The sequence below is a fragment of the Myxocyprinus asiaticus genome, chromosome 5, assembly GCF_019703515.2.
Source record: "Myxocyprinus asiaticus isolate MX2 ecotype Aquarium Trade chromosome 5, UBuf_Myxa_2, whole genome shotgun sequence".
Lineage (NCBI taxonomy): Eukaryota > Metazoa > Chordata > Actinopteri > Cypriniformes > Catostomidae > Myxocyprinus > Myxocyprinus asiaticus.
Window position 1 is genome coordinate 45,469,916 of NC_059348.1, and position 27,455 is coordinate 45,497,370.

The window sequence follows — 27,455 nt, forward strand, 5'->3', positions numbered from 1 at the left end:
AAAGTCATTCTGCAAGTGTACTTTAACCCAATATTAACAAATATTATGTCATAAAACTACACTGAAAAAAACTGATTATCTAAAAAATGTGCTTTGTGTGGTAATATCTAAATTAACTTGTCAAAAACAAAAACACAACAAAACAAACAACAAAAAAATAATTTTATTTCACATATTCAAGAATTGTGTTATATTAGCTAATTTAATAAAATTGAACAAGCAACACAAATAATTTTTTTATTGTAGAGCACATTTCCTATTAGATTGGCTCATTTACTTGACTTTTTCACAAACATTTTTGTTGTGTTAAGAAACTGGCTGACAAAAAGCACTGAATACTCAGGGACATGTATGTTTGTATTTTATATGTATATTTATTTTAAATGTGTGTAGCCTGAAAGTATTTCATTAAAATTATATACAAATGATATACTCTGAAGTGTAAAGGGTTTACTGCATTCTCCAAAGCATCTTTGATCTGGCTTTTATAAGATTTAGTCCTGCACAGCACAGGGATGTTTAAATGTCAGCAGCAAAGTAAATTGCTCATCCGCTGACAGGAGTTTTTAATAAAGGTGGAAATGAAAGCAGCAAAGCCCATCTGCACATAGCGATAATTCACCTGTGCATACATACATAAAGCATGCGGGGAAAGGACACAGCCTTCAATACTCTAGAATGAAACACTGAAACATTGAAGAAAAGTACATGCTAACCCTGAGTGTGAGCTGTAAAGAATGTGTGTGTTCTGTGATGTGTTTGACCTTTTATGTGTGTAAGCTGTAAACAGTGTGAACTATAGGGTGAGTATATGCTTGCTTTCCAGAAAATAGAAATACTGCAAAGATATGATCTCATCACTTGGCAGTTCTGTAAAAGCCTGACCTCTTCTCCACACATAACATGACGTAACGCACTTGCAACTAAACAGAGGTATCTAGATTTGTTGTGACGCATCTGATCTGGTGTACACACAGTGTTAAATAAGTGCTCCTTCCTATAGCAGAAAGACATGACTGTAAATGAGTATGCATGTGTATATAAGAGAGAACACACAATGAGGGGTCTTAGAAATTCAGCCAGCTTTAATGAGACTGACAGTTACTCAACTGCTTGATTTTATGTCTAATGAAGAGAGCTAAATATATCTCACATTTGTTCTTCACACAAACATTTCCACAAGCTCAGCAGAGTGTGTGATTATCACTTATGCTCTCTTGCTGTGTCATTTCATAACATATTTTCCCTCTCTCGCTGTATCGCTCAAATGAGTGGAGGCACTTCTGGATCATCCACAAAGTCCTTTGATAAAGGCCTCTCCTCGACGCCACAATGATGGTGTGGCTGTGAGAGCTGCATTGGTTTGTAGGAAAAGTCCTTTCCTTTGGGAACAATGTTGGCAAGACACTCAGCCAGACTTTTACCAGGTTCCACCTCCAATAATTCACGCCCAGGCGCTGCCCTGCAGAGAGATATATCTGAGTGAGATTGTTGTTTTTTTGCAGTTTGAGAGTTTATTTGTCCATGACTCTTGACTAACTGCTTAGTCAGTACATGCCTGCAAAGTCAAAGCACTCTTCTACATCACATATACTACAGAGACAGTACATATATAGGCCTAAATGATACAGCTCTCATTAATATTCAATCACAGCAAGGCACTTTGACCCACTTGACTGTAAATATGTAAATGGCCATTTAAAGACAACTGACAATCAAAATTGGCCCCATTTACATTCTTAATAAAGGTCTGTGCTCTTTTTGAGCTTGATTCTTTAGAGGGATTATTTTTTCATAAATGTCTTTCATTAAAATGAAACACCCTCCTCTGAAACAACTTTCTGTAGACGTAACTAAGTCCACATGGGAGGAGAAAAAAGATAATTGGTCACACTTTGCCATAAGGTTCCGGTTTTAACATAAGTTAACATGAACTAACAATGAACAATTCTTTTAAAGCATTTGTTAATCTTGGTTAACCTTATTGCAAAGTGTAACCAGATAATTACCAACGACTTTGTGATACAACAGTTTCAGTCCACTAATTTGATTGAACAAGAGGAGATCTAAGGGGCTGTTCAGACCAAAGGTGTTCTTGCTTTAAAAAAAAGCTAGATGCAGCATAACAACTGTAACAGAATGTAGGTGAAACAGTTTTAAAAGTTGTTCTTGTTAACTTGACATGGACTCTTAAAATGCAGTTCTGCATAAAAAATGCTGGATGGAAACACAAAGATGTGAATGAAGTTCACACAAAATGTGCATAAAAACAAGAAGATATGTGTAATTGGTACTGCTCAACCCACTCCGAGCGGGATTCAAACCGGCATCTCCAGCATGGGAGGTGGGCACGCTAACGGGCTGCAGCCTCTAGCGTCGGTCACTAGTGCGCCTCTTGATGCCAGGGGAGTGAGGTTTACACATACCGCACAGCTATCAAGTACCAGCTGGCTCCCATTACTTTTGCACATAGATGGCAACACATTCACTGAACATATTTCTATAGACTATATGGGAATATACTGTAGATGTGAATTAAAAAAGTCATGTAACTTTGCCTCAACAAGCTATGTACATACATAATTCGCTCAGAAAATACCAGAATAGATTAGATTCAACTTTACTGTCATTGTGCAGAGTACAGATACAGAGCCAATGAAATGCAGTTAGCATCTAACCAGAAGTGCAAATAGCAATATGTATATGTAAAAAAAAAAAACTATATTTTATATATATATATATATATATATATATATATATATATATATATATACACACACACACACACACACATAACAGTGCAAGTGGCATCAAGAGGTAGAAATTATGTGCTAAGAAATGTGCAAGGGAATGTGCAAAAAAGTATGTGGTCTGAGTGGGATGTAGTGTTCAGTGCCTGAGTTTAGAGTTCAGTAGGCTGACAGCTGAGGGAAAGAAACTGTTCCTGAGTCTGCTGGTGCGACAGCAAAGACTCCTGTAGCATCTCCCAGATGGGAGAGGAGTAAACAGACCATGGTTGGGGTGAGAGGTGTCTTTGATAATGCTTCTCACCCTCCTTAAGCAGCGTTTGTGGTGAATGTCTTTGATGGAGGGTAGCTGAACACCAGTGATGTATTGGGCAGTTTTCACCAAGGAGGGCCTTCTGGTCTGAGACAGTGCAGTTGCCATACCACACTGTGATGCAGTTTGTTAAGATACTTTCAATAGTGCAGCGGTAAAAGTTCAGCAGGATGTGGAGTGACAGGTAAGCTTTCCTTAGCTTCCTAAGAAAGTAAAGGCGCTGTTGCGCCTTTTTGATCAGAGTGGAGGTGTTGTAGGTCCAGGAATGATCCTCAGAGATATGGACAACCAGGAACTTGAAGCTAGTCACACGCTCCACTTCGTCCCCATCAATGTAGATGGGAGTGTATGTGTGGCCCTTCCTGGTCTGCTGGTAGTCCACAGTCAGCTCCTTGGTCTTCTGGGTGTTCAGTGTGAGATTGTTGTTGGCACACCACACTGCCAGGTGCTGTACATCTTCCCTGCAGGCCATCTCGTCGTCGCCGCTGATCAGGCCTACCACCATGGTGTCATCTGCAAACTTGATTATGGAGTTGGAGCCATGCTCAGGCATGCAGTTGTGGGTGAAGAGGGAGCAGAGGATTGGACTCAGCACACAGCCCTGCGGTGCACCAGTGTTCAAAGTGAGGGTGGAGGAGTTGTAGTTGCTGATCCTAACAGACTGTGGTCTGTTAGTGAGAAAGTCCAAGGTCCGGTTGCAGAGGGAGGGGCTAATGCCAAAATCAGTGAGCTTGGAGATCAGCTTGGATGGGATCACAGTATTGAAGGAAGAACTGAAATCAATGAATAGCATCCTGACATATGTGTTGTTTTATATAATCAATATCATGGCATAGCATATCAAATGTTGCTCTGTTTTCATCTGTCATCAAAATTATTGGCTACAATTACCTCCCAGAACTGTCTGAAATGCTTTCTCTCCCAGATAGAAGCATCTGCCGCTGAACGTTAGCAAACATGACATTTTTTTAGGGTGTCTTGTTTATGTGCTCTAAACCACAAGTAATTATTTACATTTAATAAATGAGCCACAGTGGCTTTAACTTCATTTTCATTTATATTTCACGCAAATTTCACCAGAAATGCTGATTTTGTCCTTTGAAACACAATGGATGTAAATGCAGTTTTATTTTGCTAATTGTTTCAGCGAAACTCTGATTCTTTGCATAATGAAATTTGCATAAATGAAAATGAAAAAGCTTGTGGTATTATGTCTGAAATGTCAATTACTCAATATTAAATTATTGTTTTTATACAACAGTTCAAGGTTACATTTGCAATCATGCTGTTGTACTGAATATCACCACAGCTATGATGTACTGGCATGCTGAATGCCAGTACATCAGCACTCTTGCTTAAATATATTATGCCCACTTTTCACAATCCAGTCAAATCCCACTGGATAAAAGCAAATCCTCCCATACATTATTAACCACTAAACATTTCACTCACAATGTATTAGCTAAATATGCTGTGAGTGCCATTTAATGTTGTCCTTAAGCCAATCTGATATGCAGCTAGACTATACACTGGCGGCCAAAAGTTTGGAATACTGTACAGATTTTGCTGTTTCGGAAGGAAATTGGTACTTTAATTCACCAAAGTGGCATTCAACTGATCACAAAGTATAGTCAGGACATTACTGATGTAAAAAACAGCACCATCACTATTTGGAAAAAGTCATTTTTGATAATATCTAGACAGACCCCATTTCCAGCAGCCAACACTCCAACACTCCAACACCTTATCCTTGAGTAACCATGCTAAATTGCTAATTTGGTACTAGAAAATCACTTGCCATTATATCAAACACAGTTGAAAGCTATTTGGTTCATTAAATGAAGCTTAACATTGTCTTTGTGTTTGTTTTTGTGTTGCCACAGTATGCAATAGTATGCATGTCTTAAGGTCAATATTAGGTCAAAAATGACAAAAAAGAAACAGCTTTCACTAGAAACTCATCAGTCAATCATTGTTTTGAGGAATGAAGGCTATACAATGCTTGAAATTGCCAAAAAACTGAAGATTTCAAACAAAGATGTACACTACAGTCTTCAAAGACAAAGGACAACTGGCTCTAACAAGGACAGAAAGAGATGTGGAAGGCCAGATGTACAACTAAACAAGAGGATAAGTACATCAGAGTCTCTAGTTTGAGAAATAGACGCCTCACGTGTCCTCAGCTGACAGCTTCATTAAATTCTACCCGCTCAACACCAGTTTCATGTACAACAGTAAAGAGAAGACTCAGGGGTGCATGCCTTATGGGAAGATTTGCAAAGAAAAGGCCACTTTTGAAACAGAAAAACAAAAAGAAAAGGTTAGAGTGGGCAAAGAAACACAGACATTGGACAACAGATAACTGGAAAAGAGTGTTATGGATCTTAACCCCATTGAGCTTTTGTGGGATCAGCTAGACTGTAAGGTGCGTGAGAAGTGCCCGACAAGACAGCCACATCTATGGCAAGTGCTACAGGAAGTGTGGGGTGAAATGTCACCTGAGTATCTGGACAAACCGACAGCTAGAATGCCAAGGATCTGCAAAGCTGTCATTGCTGCACGTGGAGGATTTTTTGATGAGAACTCTTTGAAGTAGTATTTTTTTTTTTGTAATAAATAGTAATTTTTCACGTTATTAATGTCGTGACTATACATTCTGATCAGTTGAATGCCACTTTGGTGAATAAAAGTACCAATTTCTTTCCATAAGAGCAAAATCTGTACATTATTCCAAACTTCTGGCCGTCAGAGTATATGTAACCCCAAATCTGTAACTGTACTTGTAAAACCAAAGCCACAATGTACGATTGCTTGTGATGTCCTGGAGATAATCAGAGGTGGTTTGGTGCAATATCAAAGGAAGATGTTACACCAAAAGTGGTGACATCATTATGCGATACTGAACCCAGAACAATGTAGCAAGCATCGCAGCTTTCTGTCTCTCTCATATTGAAACACAAATCCCATTACGATGGGTGGGGACAAGATAACAAATAAATCAATCCTGACATCCTGTAGACTCCAACCAAAAGGCTTGTGACTTCTGCACATGACAGGGCTTTATTTAGACAGCTTGCTGGGATGATGAGAATCTATGGTAAATGATTTCTGCGTATTACTGCAATCACTGAGTCTGACTACCGTATTAGACCTAACATATATACTGTAGTATTTATAGTATATCCTTTCGTTTTCTCTTTATCCCTCTCTCCCTCTCTGGATCTGTCACATTCTGTCTATCTTTCTCATGTTTTAAGAATAAATCATAGAAAATTTAATTACAGCAGCAGCTGAAACCTGATTGGCTGCGGAATTACTGATAGTGTCTGATTACATTGGAATTTCTGAGTCAATCAATGTTTTTCCGGGTATATAATCACACACACACACACACACACATACAGGTGATTTACTGACAGTGCTCTGATTTACTCAAGGGCAGGAATATAAACACCGGTGTGTGTGCTTGATTCTTAGACCTAAGGGTCTCAGTAAATATCATAGAGATAGAGAGCATGTGACCTCCCAGCATATCAGGAGGCCAGTAGTAATCAGATTCATATGATGTCATCCATCAGTGTGCAGTCACAACAGTACGTGTGTGTGTGTGTGTGTGTGTGTGTGTGTTTACATTATGTGAGTGGAATGACACTTACAGCTTTATTTGCATCTTATTTGCATTTTTATTGAGTCTTTAAAGTAATACCCCAGTTCCTTACTTACTATCCCTATAAATCAGCTCAAGGACACAGACATATGCGGTCACACAATGGAACAAAACCTTAAAAATTTAAATTTCCACAAAAAACTTTCCACAGCCACACAGTTCAATGCAAACATACATTAAGACCCTTTAGATTTGCGCACACACACACACAGGGGATATTCTTTGTGAAAGTGACCGCACAAGACCTCCTGTAGTGAACTGCAGAAAGATAGAGAAATACATAGAGAGCACTAGAGAGACAGAGCGGTCTATAAGGAGAGATCAAACATGAAGCATAGGAGTGTGTATGTGTGCTTGTTAAAGTGTTTTTTAGTCCTTTAGCAGCTTTTTTCAAAGCTACTTCACTAAAGCAGGCTTAGCGTCCCAGGAGTGACCTGCAGTTCAGTGTTATGCTCAAGGACACAGCTAAAAATCTTGCAATCTTAAAGGGATAGTTCACCCAAAAATGTAAATTCCGCCACCATCCCCTCACCCACGTCTTTCCAAACGCGTATGTTTTTCTTTTCTCATGGAACACAAAATAACTTAGAGGAATGTCCACACTACTCTTTTTCATACAATGAAAGATAATAGGAACTTGGGCTGTCAAGCTGCAAAAAGGTATAAAAAGTACCATAAAAGCAGTCCATATGACTTGTGTGTTTTAGTCCATCTTCTGAAGCCATGCAATAGCTTTGTGTGCAGAAAAGGTAAAGATTTAAGTCGATATTTACACATGAAAACCAGCTAAATGTGTATGTTTAGCTCACATTAAACAAGTCATGGCATTTATTAGTATGGTGCACTGGTAATCATTATACAAATTGAACATGAACAAAATGCCAACACAAACAACTGGATTGGTACAGACATTATTAAAGGATTATTCGTGGGTTTAGGGAAGTGACGTCTTTGTACCTTGAACATTTCCTGCTAGTTTTAAAACTCATTCAAAACAACAGCGAGAGGTGCTTCATTCATAGTTACTTTAACACGATTAACATAACTAACGTTAACACGATTGTCACTAAATTTGTAATAAAATAATTAAAATGTGGACCATGTTGTTCGGTGGCTGGATGATCTCTGGATGCCTGGAACTAACGGACATTAAAGTGTTCTGATCTCTGAAAAAGCTACCACAAATGGACACATGAACCACAGCAGTGAAGCGCAATAGCTTGATACATGCAGTACTAACAACTGTAACACACATCTTATCTTTGGCAGGTGAACGAAATTTATGCCAACTAATTGTAAGTTTGATAGGTAGAGCTCTATAAGTGACTATAGATCGCTCCCATTATAATGAATGAAGCTGAAAACACAAAAAATGAAATCCTTACTGTAAGGGGGTTAAGAGGAAAGGAGGAGGCGAGAACCGGCTTGACAACTTAAATAATAATTTAATAAACAACTTAAACAAACACACAACCAAAAACCACACAGTACAGCTGCCTGCAATTCTCTCTCTCTCGAACTGTCGTCCCCGGATGCCTTTATCCCTCGCGCGCCCCAACAGGCTGATTGGGGACCGGGTGTGTCTCATTCCAGCCCGGCCCCGCCCTCCTTGGCTCTACACTTACCTTTTCCACAGGTCATGCAGACAGCTTCATTGAACGGCTTCATTGATTTTAATCAGAGCGATACAATATTCCCAATCTTTCAGCTGAGGAAATAATTGTGAGCATCTAAACTACGATACACTTTCATTGCCTCTCTCGCGTAGACACTCAGTATCAACAAAACGTCTGGATTGTCACTTCAGGTAAACGTTTGATGTTCTTCGAGAAAATACGTTAACTCGGAGCCTTATTTAAAGGATCCTGTAATGATACCGGAAATGCTTCAGGGTCAGCAGAGTTCTAATTCCTTTGTTATTGTTTACATTCTTGAAATGGTCTATAGCAGCATTTACTTTGATTTTGTAATTACCTTGTCTCTTTCTCTGTATTCTGGTTACGGGTTGCACTGGTCAGCCTAGCAATGGGTTTTTTGGGTTTTACCTCTCCATGTGCCTAGAAAATACACAAACATATCAGATATTTTTCGAGGCATAGACTGGTCTTATGCATTACTGATCTGGATGAAAAGGTTCCCTTTAAAAATTTTACAAATCAACAAGTAAGACATTAAGTTTGTTCCAGCATGTTTCATCAATGGCTGCCAAACAGGTGCAGAGTGCAGTTTTCCTGCGCTCCAGGTGTACTATGCCGCAGTTGTCTTTAAATGTTTAAAAGACCGTCATGTGTTGTGTTTTGAATGCTGGTGTGCTGGTGTACTCAAACTTCTTAATTAGCTTAACTGGCAACTTCCTTGGTCAACCAGTTCTACCAGAAAGACCATGCTGGTAGACCAGCATGACTATGTTGTTCCACCAGCTAGACCAGCACCAAACCAGCACTAACCAGCATAAACCAGCCTGGACCAGTATGGAAATTCATGCTGGTGTAAGCTAGTCTTTTCAGCAGGGCTGAGATGATTTTGAAAGTGTTTTGTAACAGATAGTACACAAGAAAATTTTTCTTGAACAAGCTTGCTGAACTCTATGGTGCACATACTGATGATTATTCAACAATCTGCAAAATCCAATTCTCTTGCACTCTTTGTCAAATCTACAGTATAGGATTTTACTTTTCAAATGGCTCTATAGTAAGCTTAATTATATTTTTGGACTTTATTAAGTTCCATTTAACCTCATCAGGGACCGTTCAGATAGAATGCGTTCTTGCATTTAAAAAAAAAAAAATCAAATAGAACAGTATGCAAATGTCTTGAGATGCATTTTTAAAGTTTAAATTCTTCTAACCTGACACGGTATCTAAAAAACGCAATGCTCATGCTCATGATGTGGTGAAACTGTCAACAATGTCAACGTTGGGGCCCTGGGTAGCTCAGTGAGTATTGACGCTGACCACCACCACAGAGACACGAGTTTGAATCCAGGGTGTGCTGAGTGACTCCAGGCAGGTCTCCTAAGCAACCAAAAATTGGCCCGGTTGCTAGGGAGGGTAGAGTCACATGGGGTAACCTCCTCGTGGTCTCGATTAGTGGTTCTCGCTCTCAATGGGGCGCGTGGTAAGTTGTGCGTGGATCGCAGAGAGTAGCATGAGTCTCCACATGCTGGGAGTCTCAACGGTGTCATGCCCAACGGGCCACGTGATAAGATGCGCAGATTGCCTGTCTCAGAAGCGGAGGCAACTGAGACTTGTCCTCCACCTCCCGGTGAGTAACCGCGCCACCACGAGGAATTAGGCATTCCAAATTCGGAGAAAAGGGGATGAAAAAAATAAATTAAAAAAACAATGTCAATCTTGAGTATTTTTAACATAGAAAAGCAACTAAAAAAACAGCGCAGATGGACACAAAAATGTGTTTTGTGTGAATGGCCCATTACAAATCATACGACTCGTGAAGCGCTGTTCCACCATTGGGCTAAACAGTTCTGAGCACGGTGAGGAAAGTTTCCAGTAGAATTTCCACTTGAGCACATTTGGAATTACAAACCATTCTTGGCCCGGATTTCTCAGCATGGTTAGATAATAGTGTTCAACCGTGCTCGTGGAATTCTTTAGTATGTGATGACTCACGGTTGTCAATTTGCCAACGCCAAGGTAACTCAGTTGTTTCTTGGTAGCTGGCCAAGTTCGCTAAAATATGGTTAGTAAATAAAAAAAGTATATGTTTAGTGTATCTTCATGATTTTATTATGATGGTTTAACTAGTATGGTACATTATTATTTAAACCAGGGATAAAAGCAGTCTTAAAAACTGAATGCGTGAACATCCTTCATAGCACAATTGCTCAAATGTTTAACTTTCACGCCGTCACCAACTGACGTAATTATTCTGTACTTTCTAATCCTGATTCCGCAGCACCACAGTGGAAAAGAAACCGAATTGTGCTAACTGGCCAGGATCGGCATGGTTCACAACGAGAATCATTCAGCCTGATGGTGGAAAAGTGGCTATAATCAGTGCAGGAATTAACTCCCTATAAATGTGATCTGGGATGAAAATGGCTTTTAAAGACATTAGAAGAGTGTTTGAGAGGTGTGTCTCAGGTGTAGTGAGCTGTACCAGGGGCAGGGTGAGGAGCAGATGGCCGGTGGTTTGGGATCTCTGTGCTGTGCTGCTGTCAGGTTTCACTTCTGAAGGCAAAACCAGCTGGAACACCTGCACACATGCACACACTTTTATTAATGTGTGGTTTCAAGCACTTGCCACTGTAAATGTGATCTACAGTATCACCAGTAATAAAACTCATAACCATCAATACTGAGACAGTCACACACACACACGTAACACTAAGGTGTGGTGGGGCGAGGGCTGTTACTCATGCTGGTATGCGACAGATTTGTGGGGAAATGAAGCAGAATAAAGAGTGCATATTTACTGCCGTTAATCAGCTTTAAAGGTCAAACTCATCAGAGGAGAGACATAAATGGAAAAAGAGAGAAAGCGAGATGGATAGTCTACCTTTCCTTTGACGGTCACTCTCACATATGTTGGCTGAACATCCACATCCAGCAGTGAGGTATCCATATGTCTACAGTACAGAAGAGACCAATAGTGTGTGTTGTTATTAGAAAAGTTACAAAATGTTTGCCAAGGCTAATTCATCGAAAATCCAGTCTATTAAAAGAAAAAAAGGTAAAACTTTACAATAAGTTTTCATTCGTTAACATTAGTTATTGCAAGAGGTACCATAAACTAACAATAAACAATATGTTTTTACAGCATGTATTAATCATTGTTAATGTTAGTTAATAAAAATACAATTGTTCAGTGTTAGTTCATTTTAGTTCATAGTGCATTAACTAATGTTAACATATGCACATTTTTATTTTTAAAAATGTAATAGTATATGTTGAAATTAACATTAACTAAGAATCATTTTTAGTTCATGTAACCTAATGTTTTTAACTAATGTAAAAAAATGGAACCTCATTGTAAAGTGCAACCGAAATAAATAAATAAATACTACTAAATCATCATTGAATTAATCATTACTGGATAGTGGGGATTTTTGGGGAGGACAAGAACTGGCTATTTGGGGGAACAATTTGTCCTCAGAAGTGAGCTAAATCTGACAAAACCTCCTTTTGCAGACATTCAGAGATGTCCTCAACTGGTAAAAATCGATTATTAAATGAAGAAAATACTGTTTATTTACTCTAAAATTAATAATAATTTTAGGGGTAGGGTTTAGGTTAGTCAGTAGTAATTGTAATTAGCTTTAAATAAAAACAACGGAAATCTATGGCGTGTTCTCATTTAGGTAGATAAATAAGTGTGTGTCTGTGTGTGTAGTACCTGTAAACATGTAAATCCAGTAACATGCAGTTGTTGTTCTCATTCTCGGTAAGACTGAAGTCCATCCTTGTAGACAGAAATTAGATGGAATAAATATTTCCAACCTCTCGTGTTAGTGAGTGTTTATGTGTGTGTGACATCATTTTGGGCTTTCTCTTAAATAAATTTAAAAAAAACTTGAGCACATTGATCCTAATTATCTGAGTTCAGCGATTTCATTACAATTGCACTCAAATATTTCAAGAGAAAAAAAACTGCAAGGTGAACCAGACTTTGTGGTGATAGTCACAAGTCTGGCTACACAAGACCATTGTGTGTATGTATGCTTATTTGTATGTATATGTTTGTGTGTGTGTGTGTGTGTGTGTGTGTGTGTACTTGGGCTCGTTGATGTTCAGCACTCTTCCCTCTGCAGTGATCAGAGTTCTAGGGAGTTTGATTTCAGGCTTCTCCCTGTAGAAATGCAGAAGTGCATGTAAGTGAATGCGTTTAGAGCAAAGTGTACATTATCACAAATGCTGCAACAGTTTCAAACAATTATTGTACATTATACTGCACTGTCTGTAAAACCTGATGAGCTTCCTCTCAAGTAGAAACCCCTGTAAAACTGAGCTGGCATATAACTCAACTTCTTCAACCCCAAAATAATCCAAAAACATGAATACATCAACATCCTGTAATGACTCCCCCCACAGATAGGCAATAGGAAAAAGCTGTTGGAAACCTTTTGTTCTGTATCCTCGTAATTACAGACCACACTGTGACTATACTATAATTTTCATTAAGAAAAATGTAAAGATGTAGGAACTGGCTCTGTTGTAACATCACAGTCATAGTAGCATCAGCGTGGTCTCAGTGGATCTGATTCAGTAACCATTACAGTTATTTAAATCCCCCTCTCTCCTAGAGAGTGCAAATACCTCTCTTTGTCTTTTGACTTTCTTTTCTCCTCCAAATGGCGATGGGCCTCTAGCCTAGACTCTGGTGTGAATGGACATGGCTTTTCCCAGAATTCCCTTTCCTGATCCTCTGTGTCTGTATGAGACTTGGAGCTGGAATCTTGTTTCTGGTGGGTTTGTGTCCCATTTTGGTTCTCAGAGACTGACCTGAGTGAAATAATCATTACAGGTAAGAACACAAGTAGAGAAGAAACTCTTAGAGAAAAAAAAGGACAGCATCTCTGAAATGGTTTAGTTCTATTAAAAGAACATAATGAAATAAGTCACATCTAGAAAATTTGAGATATTAAGGAGGTTACAGAAAAAAAGGACAGTGAAAGAATTATACAATGACATTCAGGAGGATCAGCTAAAATAAAAGGAATTGCTACAGGTTATTTCTAGAGCACAATCTGTTGAGATTCATCTTGTCCAACCCAAATTATTTTCTGGCACTTCTAGCCAAACATCAGCTGTCTTAAAGACTTTCTAGTACTATGCATTCTGATACACTTACTGGTTTATTTGAGGATGGTTCTGATCTTGGCACTGATCTTCTCTCAAACCACTCCCCTTTTGTTTCTCTCTTTTCTCTATGTACTCCACCTCCTGCTCTAAAACACGCCTCCTCACTTCATCCAGTTCTTGCAGGGCCTGAATACGCTCAGCTCGTCCGATTGATTTCCCATCCAACCACTGCAAGGCGTAAAAAAAATCATTCAGTCACAACACAAGGCTGAAAATCTCTTTCTCTTTCTGTCTCAGTACAGTACCTGTAGTTGAGGCAGACATGCCACCACATACTGTCTGTATCCCTGGAACTCAGTACAGGGGTTCCCCACCAGGTAGAGCTCTCTAAGATGAAGGTTTTGCTTGAGGGACTCCACACTGCTCAGCTTACCCACGAAATTCACTGTCAGGTCCAGTTTCTGTAAGCTCTCACAGCCTATTACACACACACACACACACACACACACACATACATTTTACTGGAGTATAAAATGTGACTGGTTTTAGCTGTGTTAATACAGTATTTTTGCACCAAAACACCATTACCAGCATTAGACAGGTACAAAAGAACTTTAAGAGTTTAACAATTAAGGGGCCAAGTCAGTGTCAGAAATTAACTTTGACATTATGGGGCAATATTTGCCCCCTGGATTTTATTTTTGAGGGCATTTTACCCTTATGGGGGCATATTTTTTTTCTAACCATTTAAAAATGAAATGGTGTCTCATCCATTTATGTCAAATATTTTTATTAAGAATATATTTAGAATTTATGACCTCTTATCCAAAAAATAAATCAACATCGATTAATAATATAATATTTTTACCATAATATGTACTGCATAATAAGGAATATAATAGAATACGAACAACTATATCAGATGTACTGTACAAATAATAATAATTAAATAAATAAATAATAATAATAATAATAATAATAATAATAAATAATTTATTACAAGGCTTTTTTGGGGCATTTTTGGTGGCATTTCTGCCCCGAGCCCCCTTTAAATTTCTGGCCCTGTTCCTATCAGATTAGAGGACAGGAACTCTTTTTTGTTTTAAGTATTTATACATTTAATGGGAGCAAAGACCCATGAATAATAATGTTGGGTTGTGTAAGAAATAATCATAATAATAAAAAACTAATCTAAAACAGTTATTATTAAACTGATGTGACCTGCACAAATGCAAAACAGAATATGAAACACAGTCAGTCACCTTCTAGATTCTCAATTACTTCAATGTTGTTCAGTGCCAGATTTAAATATTCCAGCTTCTTCAGTTTACTCACATTTTCTGCAGAAACACAGTTATAACAAACAGTATGTGTAAGTCTATGCGTTTAGTTTATGCATTCATGTTGATATGTACGGGAATGTCTGGTTACCTATTTTAGGAATGAGGTTGTTTTGTAAGTAGAGTATTTTGAGGTCTCTGCACCATTTGTGGATGTGCTCTATCTTCTCAATGTCCTGCTGATGGAGCGAAACCTCCTCCAGGGAGAAGATCTCACCGTTATTGTGCTCTGCTCTGCGGCGGATCAGATCCTCACTGACTGATCAGAGGAGAGAGAGACTATCAGTTTACCAGCAGCTGAACCACAACAATGCCATTAAAGTTGATCTGTGAGAAAATATTGGTTCAAACTCCATATAATACAATACGACTGATATATTGATGTAATTAAAAGAAAATAAGTATAAACAAACATAAACAGACATAAACAAAATAATGAACTTACTTCGGACCATGACGTGCTCGTGCCAGCGTGTTCGGCGTTGCTATAGAAACGGACGCGCTGCAGGAGCTCGTGCCTGTATGTTGTAGGCGGCGTTGTCGTGGAAACCTTCAAGTTCTAAATAATCTCTGGCAACATTCAAGTGACTCGGACAATCATTCAGTATTTATTTTGACAAACGCAACAGTATTACTATAATATTACTAAACCATTGTTACTATATGGATAAGTATATATTATTTCTGTAGTAAAACTATGGTTAATTGTATCAAAACCATGGTTTCTTTCAAAACGTCAATACAGTGGTTGCAATATTATTAGCCCGTTCTTGTTTTGAGAAACCGCTACAAACGATTTAGGGCGTGAGTGAGCTGCTCGTTTCAGTTGCTGCAGCACTCCAAATAAACACAACAAACATAGTGTATGAGTGTGGCATTCAACTGTTCCAAGGCTTCAAGATTTCGTTGGTTATTTGGAGGGGGCGTAACTTGTAGTGGGCGTACCGTGTAGAGGCGTGTCTTGTAGTAGACTTGTAGGACGCAGACAGACTCTTCTCAACAGGTGTGACACTAGCTGTGTCTGAAATAGCCCCTCATCCACTATATAATGCACTATTTTGGGTGTCGGCCGTTTTGTAGTAGTGTCCGAATTCGTTCCCTACATCTCCTTCCCTACATTTGTTCACTCATTCTTACCCACAATGCATTCTGATTTCGAGCGTACAGTCGATGTACACTCCCCGACGCTATCTTGCCCATAATCCAATGGGGAGCTTCATTCCTGAAATGTTTTATTTCACACTGGCTGAAGTGTTTTACTTTTTGACATATCAAAACTTTATTAGAAATAGCACGATACAATATAGCAATCCAAAATCATATAGATAAATTGATCAATTTATTATTTATTTATATAGATGAATTATTTGATATGTTTTTATTATTATTATTATTATTTTGCTATTAAAATGCTAAGTGATTTCTTTCTTCACTAATTCACTGAGGTGATATTATTGTTAACTCAGAATGCGCACAGTGGAAATTATTCAAATATTAATTTAACACATGTACAAATCCATCTAATAATCAATGTTGTTATTAATAACTTTAGTACTGTACTACAGTTGCACAAGGGTGCAGTACACACATGTCATGTCTTCTTGGCGCTTATGGGAGTTTGAATGGGAATGTCAAGATGGTAAAATAATAAAAATAAATACAATAATGTACACTTGTACAAATGTTTTTATTCTTGTTGGCAGTTTTTAGCAGTATTTTTATTTTATTTTTTTCTCCCCTTTTTCTCCCCAATTTGGAATGCCCAATTCCCAATGCACTCTTAAGTCCTCGTGGTGGTGTAGTGACCAGTCCGGGTGGCAGAGGATGAATCTCAGTTGCCTCTGCCTCAGTCAATCTGGCATCTTATCACATGGCTTGTTGAGCGCCTTACCATGGAGACATAGAGCATGTGGAGGCTTCAGACTATTCTCCACGGCATCCATGCACAACTCACCACACCTCCCACTGAGAGTGAACCACATTATAGCGATCACGAGGAGGTTACCCCATGTGACTCTACCCTCCCTAGCAACTGGGCCAATTTGGTTGCTTAGGAGACCTGGCTGGAGTCACTCAGCACGTCCTGGATTCGAACTCAACTCCACAGGTTGTAGTCAGCATCTTTACTCACTGAGCTACCCAGGCCCCAGTTTTTAACAGTATTAATATTTTAACCATTATGGAAATAACGGGTTAAACATGACAAACAGAATTAAGATTAATTGTATATACCATTTAATAAGAATAAAAAGTATTATTATTGTTATTATTATGATTATTATTATCCTACATGTAAGATAAAAGTTCATATGTGATGAAGTTGTTCCTGCATCATCTCCATTGCTCTCTCCAACGCTGCCTGTATATGTCAGTGTCTGAATTCACTCACTCATTTTGTTCACTCCTTGCCTTATTTAGAGCACTCAGAGACATCCACTATATAGTAAATAGTAAATGAGTGAACAAGTGAGCCATTTCGGACACACAGAGTTAATAAATATGTCCACTAGGTGAGAGCATCATACAGACAAAAACAAATAGTTTCAGAAAATGCAAAGCTGCAATGAAACACTAGAGGTTGCTCTCAGCTCGTTTCCTTGTCAGGCTGCACTCTGTATTGTCTAGAATTGATTGTGTTTACAAGCGGTTATTTTCCTGAAAAGAACTGCAGTAGATGAACTTTCCCCACAGCTAGAGTAGAGCTGATATTTCTTCCCTGGCAGAAATAGTTAACCGAAAAATGAAAATCCTCTTATCATTTACTCACCCTCAAGCCAGATGTGTATGACTTTCTGTCTTCTGCTGAACACAAACGAAGATTTTTAGAGGAATATTTCAGCTCTACAGGTCCTCACAATGCAAGTGAATGTGTAACAAAATGTTGAAGCTCCAAAAAGCACAAGAAGGCAACATAAAAAGTAATCCATAGGACTACAGTGGTTAAATCTACATGTTCAGAAACGATAAGATGTGTGGGTGAGAAACAGATTATTATTATTTTATTTTTATTTTTTATAAATTCTCCTCCCTGCCCAGTAGGTGGCGATATACGTGAAGAATGCTACTCGACAAAAATAAAAGAAGAAAGTGAAAGTGGAGACTGATAGTAAAAAAGGACTGAAATATTAATCTGTTTCTCACCCACACCTATCATATCGCTTCAGAAGATGTGGATTTAACCACTGGAGTTGTGTGGATTACTTTTATGTTGCCTTTATGTGATTTTGGAGCTTCACAATTTTGGTACCCATTCCCTTGCATTGTGAGGACCAACAGAGCTGAAATATTCTTCTAAAAATCTTCGTTTGTGTTTAGCAGATGAGAGAAAGTCACACACATCTTGGACGGCATGAGGAGGAGTAAATGATGAGAGAACTTTCATTTTTGGGTGAACTATCCCTTTAATATCTCCTTGTGGTCCACTTACAAAAAAGAGAATGATTCAAGAAATACGGGCAATTATGAAAGACTTCGTTTTGTTGATATTTATTGAGTTCCAGATGTTACAGAATATTTCTTCTGATAAAGCAACTTACTTTGAAAAAAAGAAGAATAAAAAAACACTCAATGTGAAAATACAGAAAAAGCAGCGAGCTATCTGAAACTTTTTGTAAGCATGACTACTCTCGAAGCTGATACAGTACAATATACTTTGCTGAAGAAAACAACAATATAGGTGTATATATTGTTTATTTGGTGTAGCTGTAGTTTTAGAATATAGCTTGAGTTGTCTCTCAGAACTTCAATTGCAAAATTTTGTATGAATGCAGACATGAAATATCTAGATCAAACAAACATAAATGAACAACTATAAAATGAAACAATAACAAAACTTAAAATAGATCTAGTATTACAAAAAAGTTTCCAAACTATTTTAACTGAAATAAATCATTGCATATTGAATAATTGTACTGTATACTGTGTAATTGTATAATGTTTATTGAGCTACATTTGCTGAAATTGAACACATGAATCTTCAGAAATGTGCATGTGTGAAATCTAGAAAAAGTCATTACCTTAACTTAATTGAATTATATAAACTTTTTACATCCAATTAAATGTCTTTCATTCAGAATAAGTTAGTTTCATTAAGATAACATAATTAAGTGAGATTACGTCAAATTAATGTTCTATAGCATTTTAAACTCAAATTCATTAGGTTAATCAAACTTGTTTTACCAGTTTTTATTTAATTAATTTTCCTATGTTGGTCCAACTTAATTTTATTAAGCATGGTATAATTTGAAAAATGTGTAATTAAATTATTTACTTTTTATTTAATTTTTTATTTGTTTTAGTGAAGAACACAAACACTATCACATTTACCATGAGATAGAAAGCAATAGCATATGTTAACATGCAATTCTACCTTTTTTAATATATGTAACGAATGAGATGAACAAATCCAGTCTAGAAAAGACTGGTCAGTGCCGTAGCATTGACAGTAATTGCTCATTGCGAAAAGCCAGAGACTGTTTAGCTCAAGATGGAGCAATTGTATTAAAATAAATGGGAGAAATTGGAACACCCATTATGGCGGATGTAGAAAAAGAAGTCCCACCTTACAGTTAAAAAAGCCAATCGAATGCACATGCACATTAGCTGGACCAGCCTGTAAAAAAAGCATTCAAGTCTTTAGCTTTTCTCAGAAATGACTTTGTGATATGACATTGTGACTATTTCCCTACTTATTCTCTACAATCATTATTAGATCAGTTGATAATATTTTTACTCGGATATTTGGTATTTGTAGAATCTCTGAATCATCAGCCCATTCACTCTGTATCATATTGTTAGATCATACAGTTCAACTTCTGATCATGTAATGAAAAATAATTTTAATATTAAATTAAACCTAAACCCAGGATAGAGAGGCTGAGTGAATGTGGTGTGGACTCTGTGGATGAGGGTAATTTTATCAGAGACGCTGTAGAAGGACAGGGTTCCTGCACTGTGATCCACATACATTCCTATTCTAGAGGATCTAGAGACTACATGGAGTTTGGTCTTTATGTTATTGTGCCAGAATGAATACTCTGAGTCAGAGCAGGACAAACTCCAGGACTGATTATTACGTCCAAACACACATTCAACACCATCTCCCTTCCTGCTGATGCTCTTATATGACAGTGATACATCCACTGCACCACCCCACACAACTTCCCAGTAACAGCATCCACACACACTGTCTTTACACAGCACTTGCTCCACACCATCAAATCTATCTGGGTGATCAGGATACGGCTGTGCTGTGTAAATGTAAGTTATCTTTCTTTTCTGCTCAGAAAAACAGACAAGTTTGTTCATTGAGTTGGGATCCAGGGTGACTTGGTGATAATCTGATGAAGACAAAGCATATAATCCATATGTAAATCTGGTAAACTGAATTTCAATCACCACACTAGATTTTCTGGTACATTTTCAAAAAAAAAAAAAAAAAAAAAAAATCCCTAGCAACTAGGCAAAACTAGCTGTCACAATGTCCCACCAAGGGCTTAAGTACACAGCCTGAGTAAAAAAAGAGCTCACTCTCGTCTACGTGTTCTGGTGCCGAGATATGGATATGGTCATGAAGATACTGGCTACTTGCTGGCCCATGTGAAAAGAGCCAACCCTCAAGTCTCAAGGGCATTCTTATCCGAAGATATCCCTCTGATCCATTTTCAGTTGCTAGGGTGTTATGGATAGTTTCTAGGGCGTCTCTAAGCAGTTGCCAAAAGCACTTGAGCCCACCCCCAAGTCTCTAAGCATGTTTCCACTGGCAGTTATAATCAAGCTTCAGCAGGTTATTGCTGAAATTGAAACACGTTTCAATACCTACACTTTTGCATAATAATTTTTACATGGCTTCTTTTACGTATCGCACCAGTTTCTTTTATTCGATTTCAAACGATATATTATAAATTGGCATAAGTTACTAGACACATATGTTTCGCCCTGTCCTCACTCAATGCTATCTTATGACATCAGAACACTTTTACTATGGCACATGACTTGCACGTTTAGGGCTTTACTGGTTGTTTGGATCAGTGTTACTATCAGAAATAATTAATAATTATTTCTGTAGTTATTAATTAATATTTAAATTAATCAATTGAATCTAACTAATTAAAACCTCGTATGGGGCTCCAGTAAATGTAGTGCGCTATGTTTAGGAGCAACTTTGGTTATTAGCAATAATTAATAATTATCAAAGATAATTATTAATTATTAAAATCAATAGAACATTGATGAGAATTAATGTTAGCTTTTTTTTAATCCTTTAAATCAACAATTATCAAAGATAATTGTTAATTGTTAACATCAATGAAACATTAATTAAAATTAACACTAGCTTATTGATCATTCAAATTCAACAATCATCAAAGATAATTATCAATAATCAAAAATCAATAGAATATTAATCAGGATTAACATTGACGGGGCACCACCCTGGAATCAGGGACTAATAACCAGATAGTAAAACAGTCTCAATATTAGACTGTTTTCTTAGGAAAATCGACATCCGGAGAATATCGATTTTCGGGAAAAACAATGAATGAAGGTTTGAATCCGAGCACTGACATCCCGTCAGCATGACACATGCAAAACAAACCAAAACACTTCTCTTTGTAATATAAACAAAGTTTATTTATACAGTAATATCAATTAATAATTAATACAATGCAGTCAATAAACTTCCGACTTACAACTACAAACTAAACAGTGATATGATTAGATATGGAAATAAAAATAATCCTATAACACATAAGGTCTGTGTGTGACAGTGTGTGTGTGTGTGTGTGTGTGTGTGTGTGTGTGTAAGGAGGGACGTGCACAAAATGGCGGACGTGACTCTCATGGAGAGTATGTCACGCGAGACTTCCGGCCAGGTAATATGACCACGAATGGGGCGGAGAGAAACCAGTCAATGGCGACTGGCGTCTACCAGTTACTGCGTGTATTTCGCTTGTACGATAGCTTAGGGACAAAGCTGGGCTTTAGCACTTAAGCTATCTACGAGCCAAAATGTGTGCCAGAATGTTTGTGAGGGGTCGCGTGCCTGCGTGTGTGTGTGTGTGTGTGTGTGTGGTTAGTACGAGAGAGAGAATTAAGTGACGGCCCTAAAGCCGATTTCGCGATCGTGGGAGAGAAAGCAGCTGTTAGTTCATCGCTCAGAGACACGGTGGACGGCTCATAAACAGTCCCGCGTACTTTGACTATTTAATGGATGAACTCAGTTTACCTGTCTCACCCGCGATGGCGAAATTGCACAACAATCCAATTTGGTTGGACCACAATACAGCAAAACAAATTTGTGATAATTAATACCCTGAGTATTAATAATGAGCGGACATGGCGGTCCGTAAACTGTAAAAGCAAAAACCTTGAAACACAAGAATAACACACTATAATATTCTATCTCTGCCCAGATGTAAACCTCTTACTTGAATCGCATGAGGACACAGGTAGAATGTGTTTTCCTCTGTCCTTTAACTCTGACCCGGTTCATTGAGGCTCGGGTGATGACGGGAGGCCGTTTCCTCGTTCTGTCGGTGGGCGGTAAGGCTGTTGATTCTCGGCGGGCTGGCGGAGAACTCAGAAATGTCGACTTGATTGAAGATGGAAGAGAAATCTTTAATCTCTTCACTTCTGTAGGCAAACGGATGAAGATGCGAATTGTCCGGCGGTCTCCTTCGGATCCGTTAAGAGTGTTCGGTTGAACACAGAGTAATCTCAACTCGTCCAGCGAGATGGAGATTGTATGGCCACAGTTTCAAGTCTGACGTTACTTCCTTGTGCCACGAGGTTGCACCTGAGAGCAGCGAAGAGCTGCATCCACACGCTGCAAACAAAGTTGCTGGAAGCAAATCCCGAAAGCATTTCATTCAACTCCTGATGATGTCTCAATAGGAGTTGAGAGTTCGATCCTTTAGTGAGCAAGGCTTCATGGGATTTGTAGTCTGTTTTGGACTCCCTTTGTTTGATTTTGGCGCGATTTTTATCAGTATAATTTACGAATTGGAATGTGGGGGCTTGAGTTAGGTTTTTACGACTGTGTTAGGCCTGCCTTTGTCTTCTATCTGAATACATGAGGCCCAACACACGGCGATACATTTTAACATTTGCATTAGATTAACCAAGTATATTTAGAAGCTTTTTTCTTCTAGCACGATTCTAGCTTGACTGATAGAGGGTTGCACTTGTGATTCAAAGGATCGGGTTTATGAGTCCTGAAGAGCAGCTGAAAGTGTAGAAATACCACAAAATGTTTGCTTCAGCAAATGTGTTTTTTCATGTCACACTTTGCTTTTTATGATACTATTGGTTTAGATTTAATGTAGAGGGTAGGGAGGCCGGTTTTGTTGATTTAAAACTCAATAGAGCATTAACCTTTAAAAAATCATCTGTTTGAATGTAACTTGCTTTAGTGCCACACAATGGACATTTCACCTCGAAACTGCCATAATATATGTCGGAACCAGGTAATATCATTGCCCCAGTCACATAATCTTCATGAGATCAAGCTGGAAAAATAATTTAGATAATGATAGTGATGCTTTACTAAAGCAAGCACCACTAATAAAAGTTTTTTTTTTCCCCAAGTTACTTTTAGGTGTATCATGGTCAGTAACTCTGTTATGAAGGCAAGAGATAGACTTTAGAGAAAAGGCCTGCACATGGGAGTGTCTCACTGTTATTAATATCATAAACCTGAGTTTGTGAATGTGTACAGTATATATATATATATATATATATATATATATATATATATATATTGGAGTCGCTCTGTTTTAAAATTGCACAGCAGAAAATATATTTCGATGAAATTCATTTTTAAGATTGCATTTCTCAAATTAGTTTTTTGTTCTAAACTAAATACATCTGAATAAATGATTTTTATGTAAAATGAGAATTAAGATTGATGAACTGTTGTTTGATCCCATAGTTGTTTATCTGTAAACAAGCATATTGATTGATTGACTGATTGATGAATTGATTGACTGATTGATGAATGGATTGATTAACTTTTTTTCATAGATTCTTACATTTTAGGAACTTCTTCCTGGTCTCGGGTTCAGGGGTTGTAATGATCTCAATCCACAATACTAAAAAAACCAACAAAAAAACATTTAATGTAAAGACAAACTACACTACTTTTGACATAAAGTCAACTGAATGCTCCAGTGCTTTACCTCTATCAGACATCTTTTTTATCTCTTCTCTGCAGAATTCTTCCAGTTCCTCTCTCAGTTGGGAGACATATTTTCATCATCATCAAAAGAGAAGAGAGAACCATCAGTGATGCTGGGTGAGTCTGTAGATCCAGGAGTGACAGAGAGAGACTGGAAACTCTACACAAAGAAAAACAACAGTAAAATGTATGTCACATGCAGGAACAATCTTAAAATGAACTGCTTGGAATGCTAAGAAACTCTCTGTAATAAAAATATCCCACTAAAAGACCACTGTCCTGTTTGTCAGCACTCTGTTACCTGAAGGAAATGGATGTGATCCTCTGTGTGTGAAAGCTGCTCTAGCTCAGCAATCTCCTGCTCCAGTCGCTCCAAGAGTCCTTCAGCTCGACTCACTGCAGACTTTTCCTGATCTCTGATCAGCTGTGTCACCTCAGAGCAGCTTCTCTCAATGGAGTGGATCAGCTTAGTAAAGATCCTCTCACTGTCCTCCACTGCTGACTGTGCAGAGTGCTGTTAGGACACACAGAGAGAGGACCATCAGCTCTTACTGGTACCTCACACAGCCTGTTACCCACAGTGGGGTTCAGTGGGACTGGAAAGTGCTCCAGCACTGGGAAACAGCTCTTCCAGCAGCCAGCAGTTGTTCTTCTGTTCAAAACTCACCTTGTGAGACCCTATAGTCTCTCTAAGCTCATGAAGCTCCTTCTATTTCTTCTGGCTTGTCTGATGCAATTTTCTCCGTGTCTCTCCCAAGAGTCTCTGTTGGAAATTATATTATACAGTATAATAATTATCATAATGGACACAGCTACTGTATTTGAGCACTTATTTCACATATTTCTCAGAAATAATTGATCTTAATCGGTCAATTGTGGCATCGAGTGGTCAATATTTTTTTTTAATCTAAAGTATTAGCAAGATACAGTCTTTGTATCCATTTAGTTTCTTAATTAAAATCAATAATTTCTTTTGATTTCAACCGATAGTTGCTGTCACATCTGTGGTGCATATGTTAATTTATTTTTCTATGTGCTAACTAGCTGCATGTATACCAATTTGTCAGAGTGCTGGGCTGCGTCTGCATATGCATACATCCCTTTATGCTGTACTGTTCCATAATGCATCATCATATTCAAAGCAATGAATTAAATAAAAAACAGTAAGAACCGAGCGACAGTCGAGTGGCTCATTTCAACTGTAAGTGCTATATGTACCAAGAAAGTTGTTCCTTGTGGTTAAATTGTATTGTTTAACAAAACCAGAGTAAATGTTCACGGCAGTTGCAACTATGTCATATATGTCTAGAAATGTATTCATATCACTCATCTGCATACCTAAAGAACGTATTTTTTACCGGCTGAGAAAACGTTCTTCATCAAATGCAGTACATACTCTCATATTAGGCGATTTCGGACAAAGCCCTGGTGTCCCCACATCAGCAGAAATAAATAATTTGGTTGCACTGTGTGACCTTTTGCCAGCTTTATTTACACTGTTGGTTGTTGATTTTGTGGTCACATTTAGAACCTTGACGTCTTGTGAAGTCAGCGTGCATTTGTTCCACTTTTTAAAATGAGTTAGAATAACATCAGTTAGTTGATTGTTAGCTTTGTTATATACCATGTCAATTGTTAAGTGTCTAACGAGTTAGTGTTTTATGAGTGCTTCTGTCTCATGACTATTCATGTGATGTTGTCATAAGTTTAAGACAACAAACACTTTGCTTTCCATGTAATTTATTTCTAGAAAACACAAGATGAAGGATATAATAATTAAACAATTTACAACCAAATGAAGGGAATAACTGGCATACAAATCTTTTCAAGCACTTTTGCAAGAAAGCCTCTTAAACTTACTTAATCTGAACAGGCAATTGTTACAATTATGGCAACATTTAAAGTGAATGCATTTACTTGAAATAATTGATTCGATGAATGCACCAAAAATCAATAAATAAAAACAGGCCCATGATGTTCTATGAACACTTCATTTTTGTAATATGCTTTAGGTTCATACCTGTTTCTTGGTCCTCTCTGCTGCATTTGATACAGTGTCATGGTTTTTGTGTTTGTCTTTTGTGCACAGATAGCAAATGCACTTTTTGTCAGTACAACAGTAAATTTCCATCAGTTTATTATGTACAGGGCAGATCATCTCCTGCAGTCGTCTAGTAGCATTGATCAAGTTGTGTCTGTTACCTTTGAAGAGATTCTCATGTTGATCAAGGTGATTTTGACAGAAGTAGTTCAGGCAAACCAGACAGGACTTGACAGCTTTGTGTTTTCTCTCAGTACAGACGTCACACTCCACATCTTCAGGTCCAGCATAACATTGAGCAGGATGAGCAGCTTGTAGTTCTTTCTTCTTGAGTTTCTCCACCACTTCAGCTAGCATGGCGTTTTTACCTAAAACAGGTCTTGGAGTGAAGGTCTGTCTGCACTGGGGGCAACTGTAGACTCTCTTCTGATCATCCTGATCCCAGCAGTCTGTAATACAGCTCATACAGTAACTGTGTCCACAGGGAATGGTCACTGGATCCTTCAGTACATTTAGGGAGATTGAACAGCTGAATTCATCCTGAGACCATGAAATTCTGGCTTCTGCCATTTTACTGAACAAAGAGACACATACAGCAGTATGTTTCATTTAGACTGAACTGGGGTGTTTCCTGGTTCAATGTTAAGGAAATGTTTGAAAACAGTTGTGCCAGTAAGGTAATAAAAATGTCCACTGTGTGACAACCTCATAGACAGACTCTGAGAGTGTAAAGAATGCAAAGCCACAGTGAACCAGTAGAGGGCACGCACTCACACTACACACGGTTCAAAGCAGGGCCATACACATATTTACCATAAAAATTGCTGCCAATTTCTGATTCTGGGTTGAAATGAACATATACATTCTGTTACATGCTCAAGCACCTGAAAAATCATTTTCATGAAATAAAAAACATTATTTTGTGTTGTTATTATATATTATATATCTATATCTATCTATCTCTCTCTCTCTCTCTCTCTCTCTCTATATATATATATTTTATTATTATTATTATTATTATTATTATTATTATTATTATTTTTTACAGTTTATGGAATCAAGGTATTTTTTTTGCTTTTCAAATTATTTCTCGAATGGCCTCAGGGGCCGGGTAAAATGGTCTCTCGGGCCTTATACGGCCCTGAGGCCTGATGTTCCCCACCACTGGTTTAAAGAAATGTTCCAGGTTCAATATAAGTTAAGCTCAATCAACAGCATTTGTGACATAATGTCGATTATCACAAAATTTATTTCGACTTGCCCCTCATTGTCTGTAAAAAAAAAAAGAAAAAAAAAAAAAAAGAAAAATACAAAAATACAAAAATTCTAGGTTGCACTGAGGCATTTACAATGAAAGTGAATGTGGCCAATCCGTAAACATTAAAATACTCACTGTTTAAAAGTAGTCTAT

At 37.9% G+C, this 27,455-nt stretch overlaps 1 protein-coding gene and 1 pseudogene across 1 annotated transcript; both read right to left on the reverse strand.

Moving 5' to 3' along the window:
* Positions 1–251: 251 nt before the first annotated feature.
* On the reverse strand, positions 252–16,103 carry dnaaf11 (dynein axonemal assembly factor 11). The gene is made up of 12 exons (XM_051697012.1): positions 15,274–16,103; positions 14,920–15,087; positions 14,751–14,828; positions 13,794–13,966; positions 13,538–13,716; positions 13,003–13,188; positions 12,461–12,535; positions 12,083–12,148; positions 11,246–11,315; positions 10,847–10,942; positions 8,702–8,784; positions 252–1,462 (listed from the first exon to the last, which is right to left on the reverse strand). The coding sequence occupies exons 1-12, from the start codon at positions 15,281–15,283 to the stop codon at positions 1,264–1,266; spliced, it is 1,383 nt and encodes a 460-aa protein (XP_051552972.1). The 5' UTR covers positions 15,284–16,103; the 3' UTR covers positions 252–1,263.
* Positions 16,104–19,040: 2,937 nt separating this feature from the next.
* Positions 19,041–26,969, reverse strand: LOC127440443 (tripartite motif-containing protein 16-like protein; annotated as a pseudogene).
* Positions 26,970–27,455: the final 486 nt, after the last annotated feature.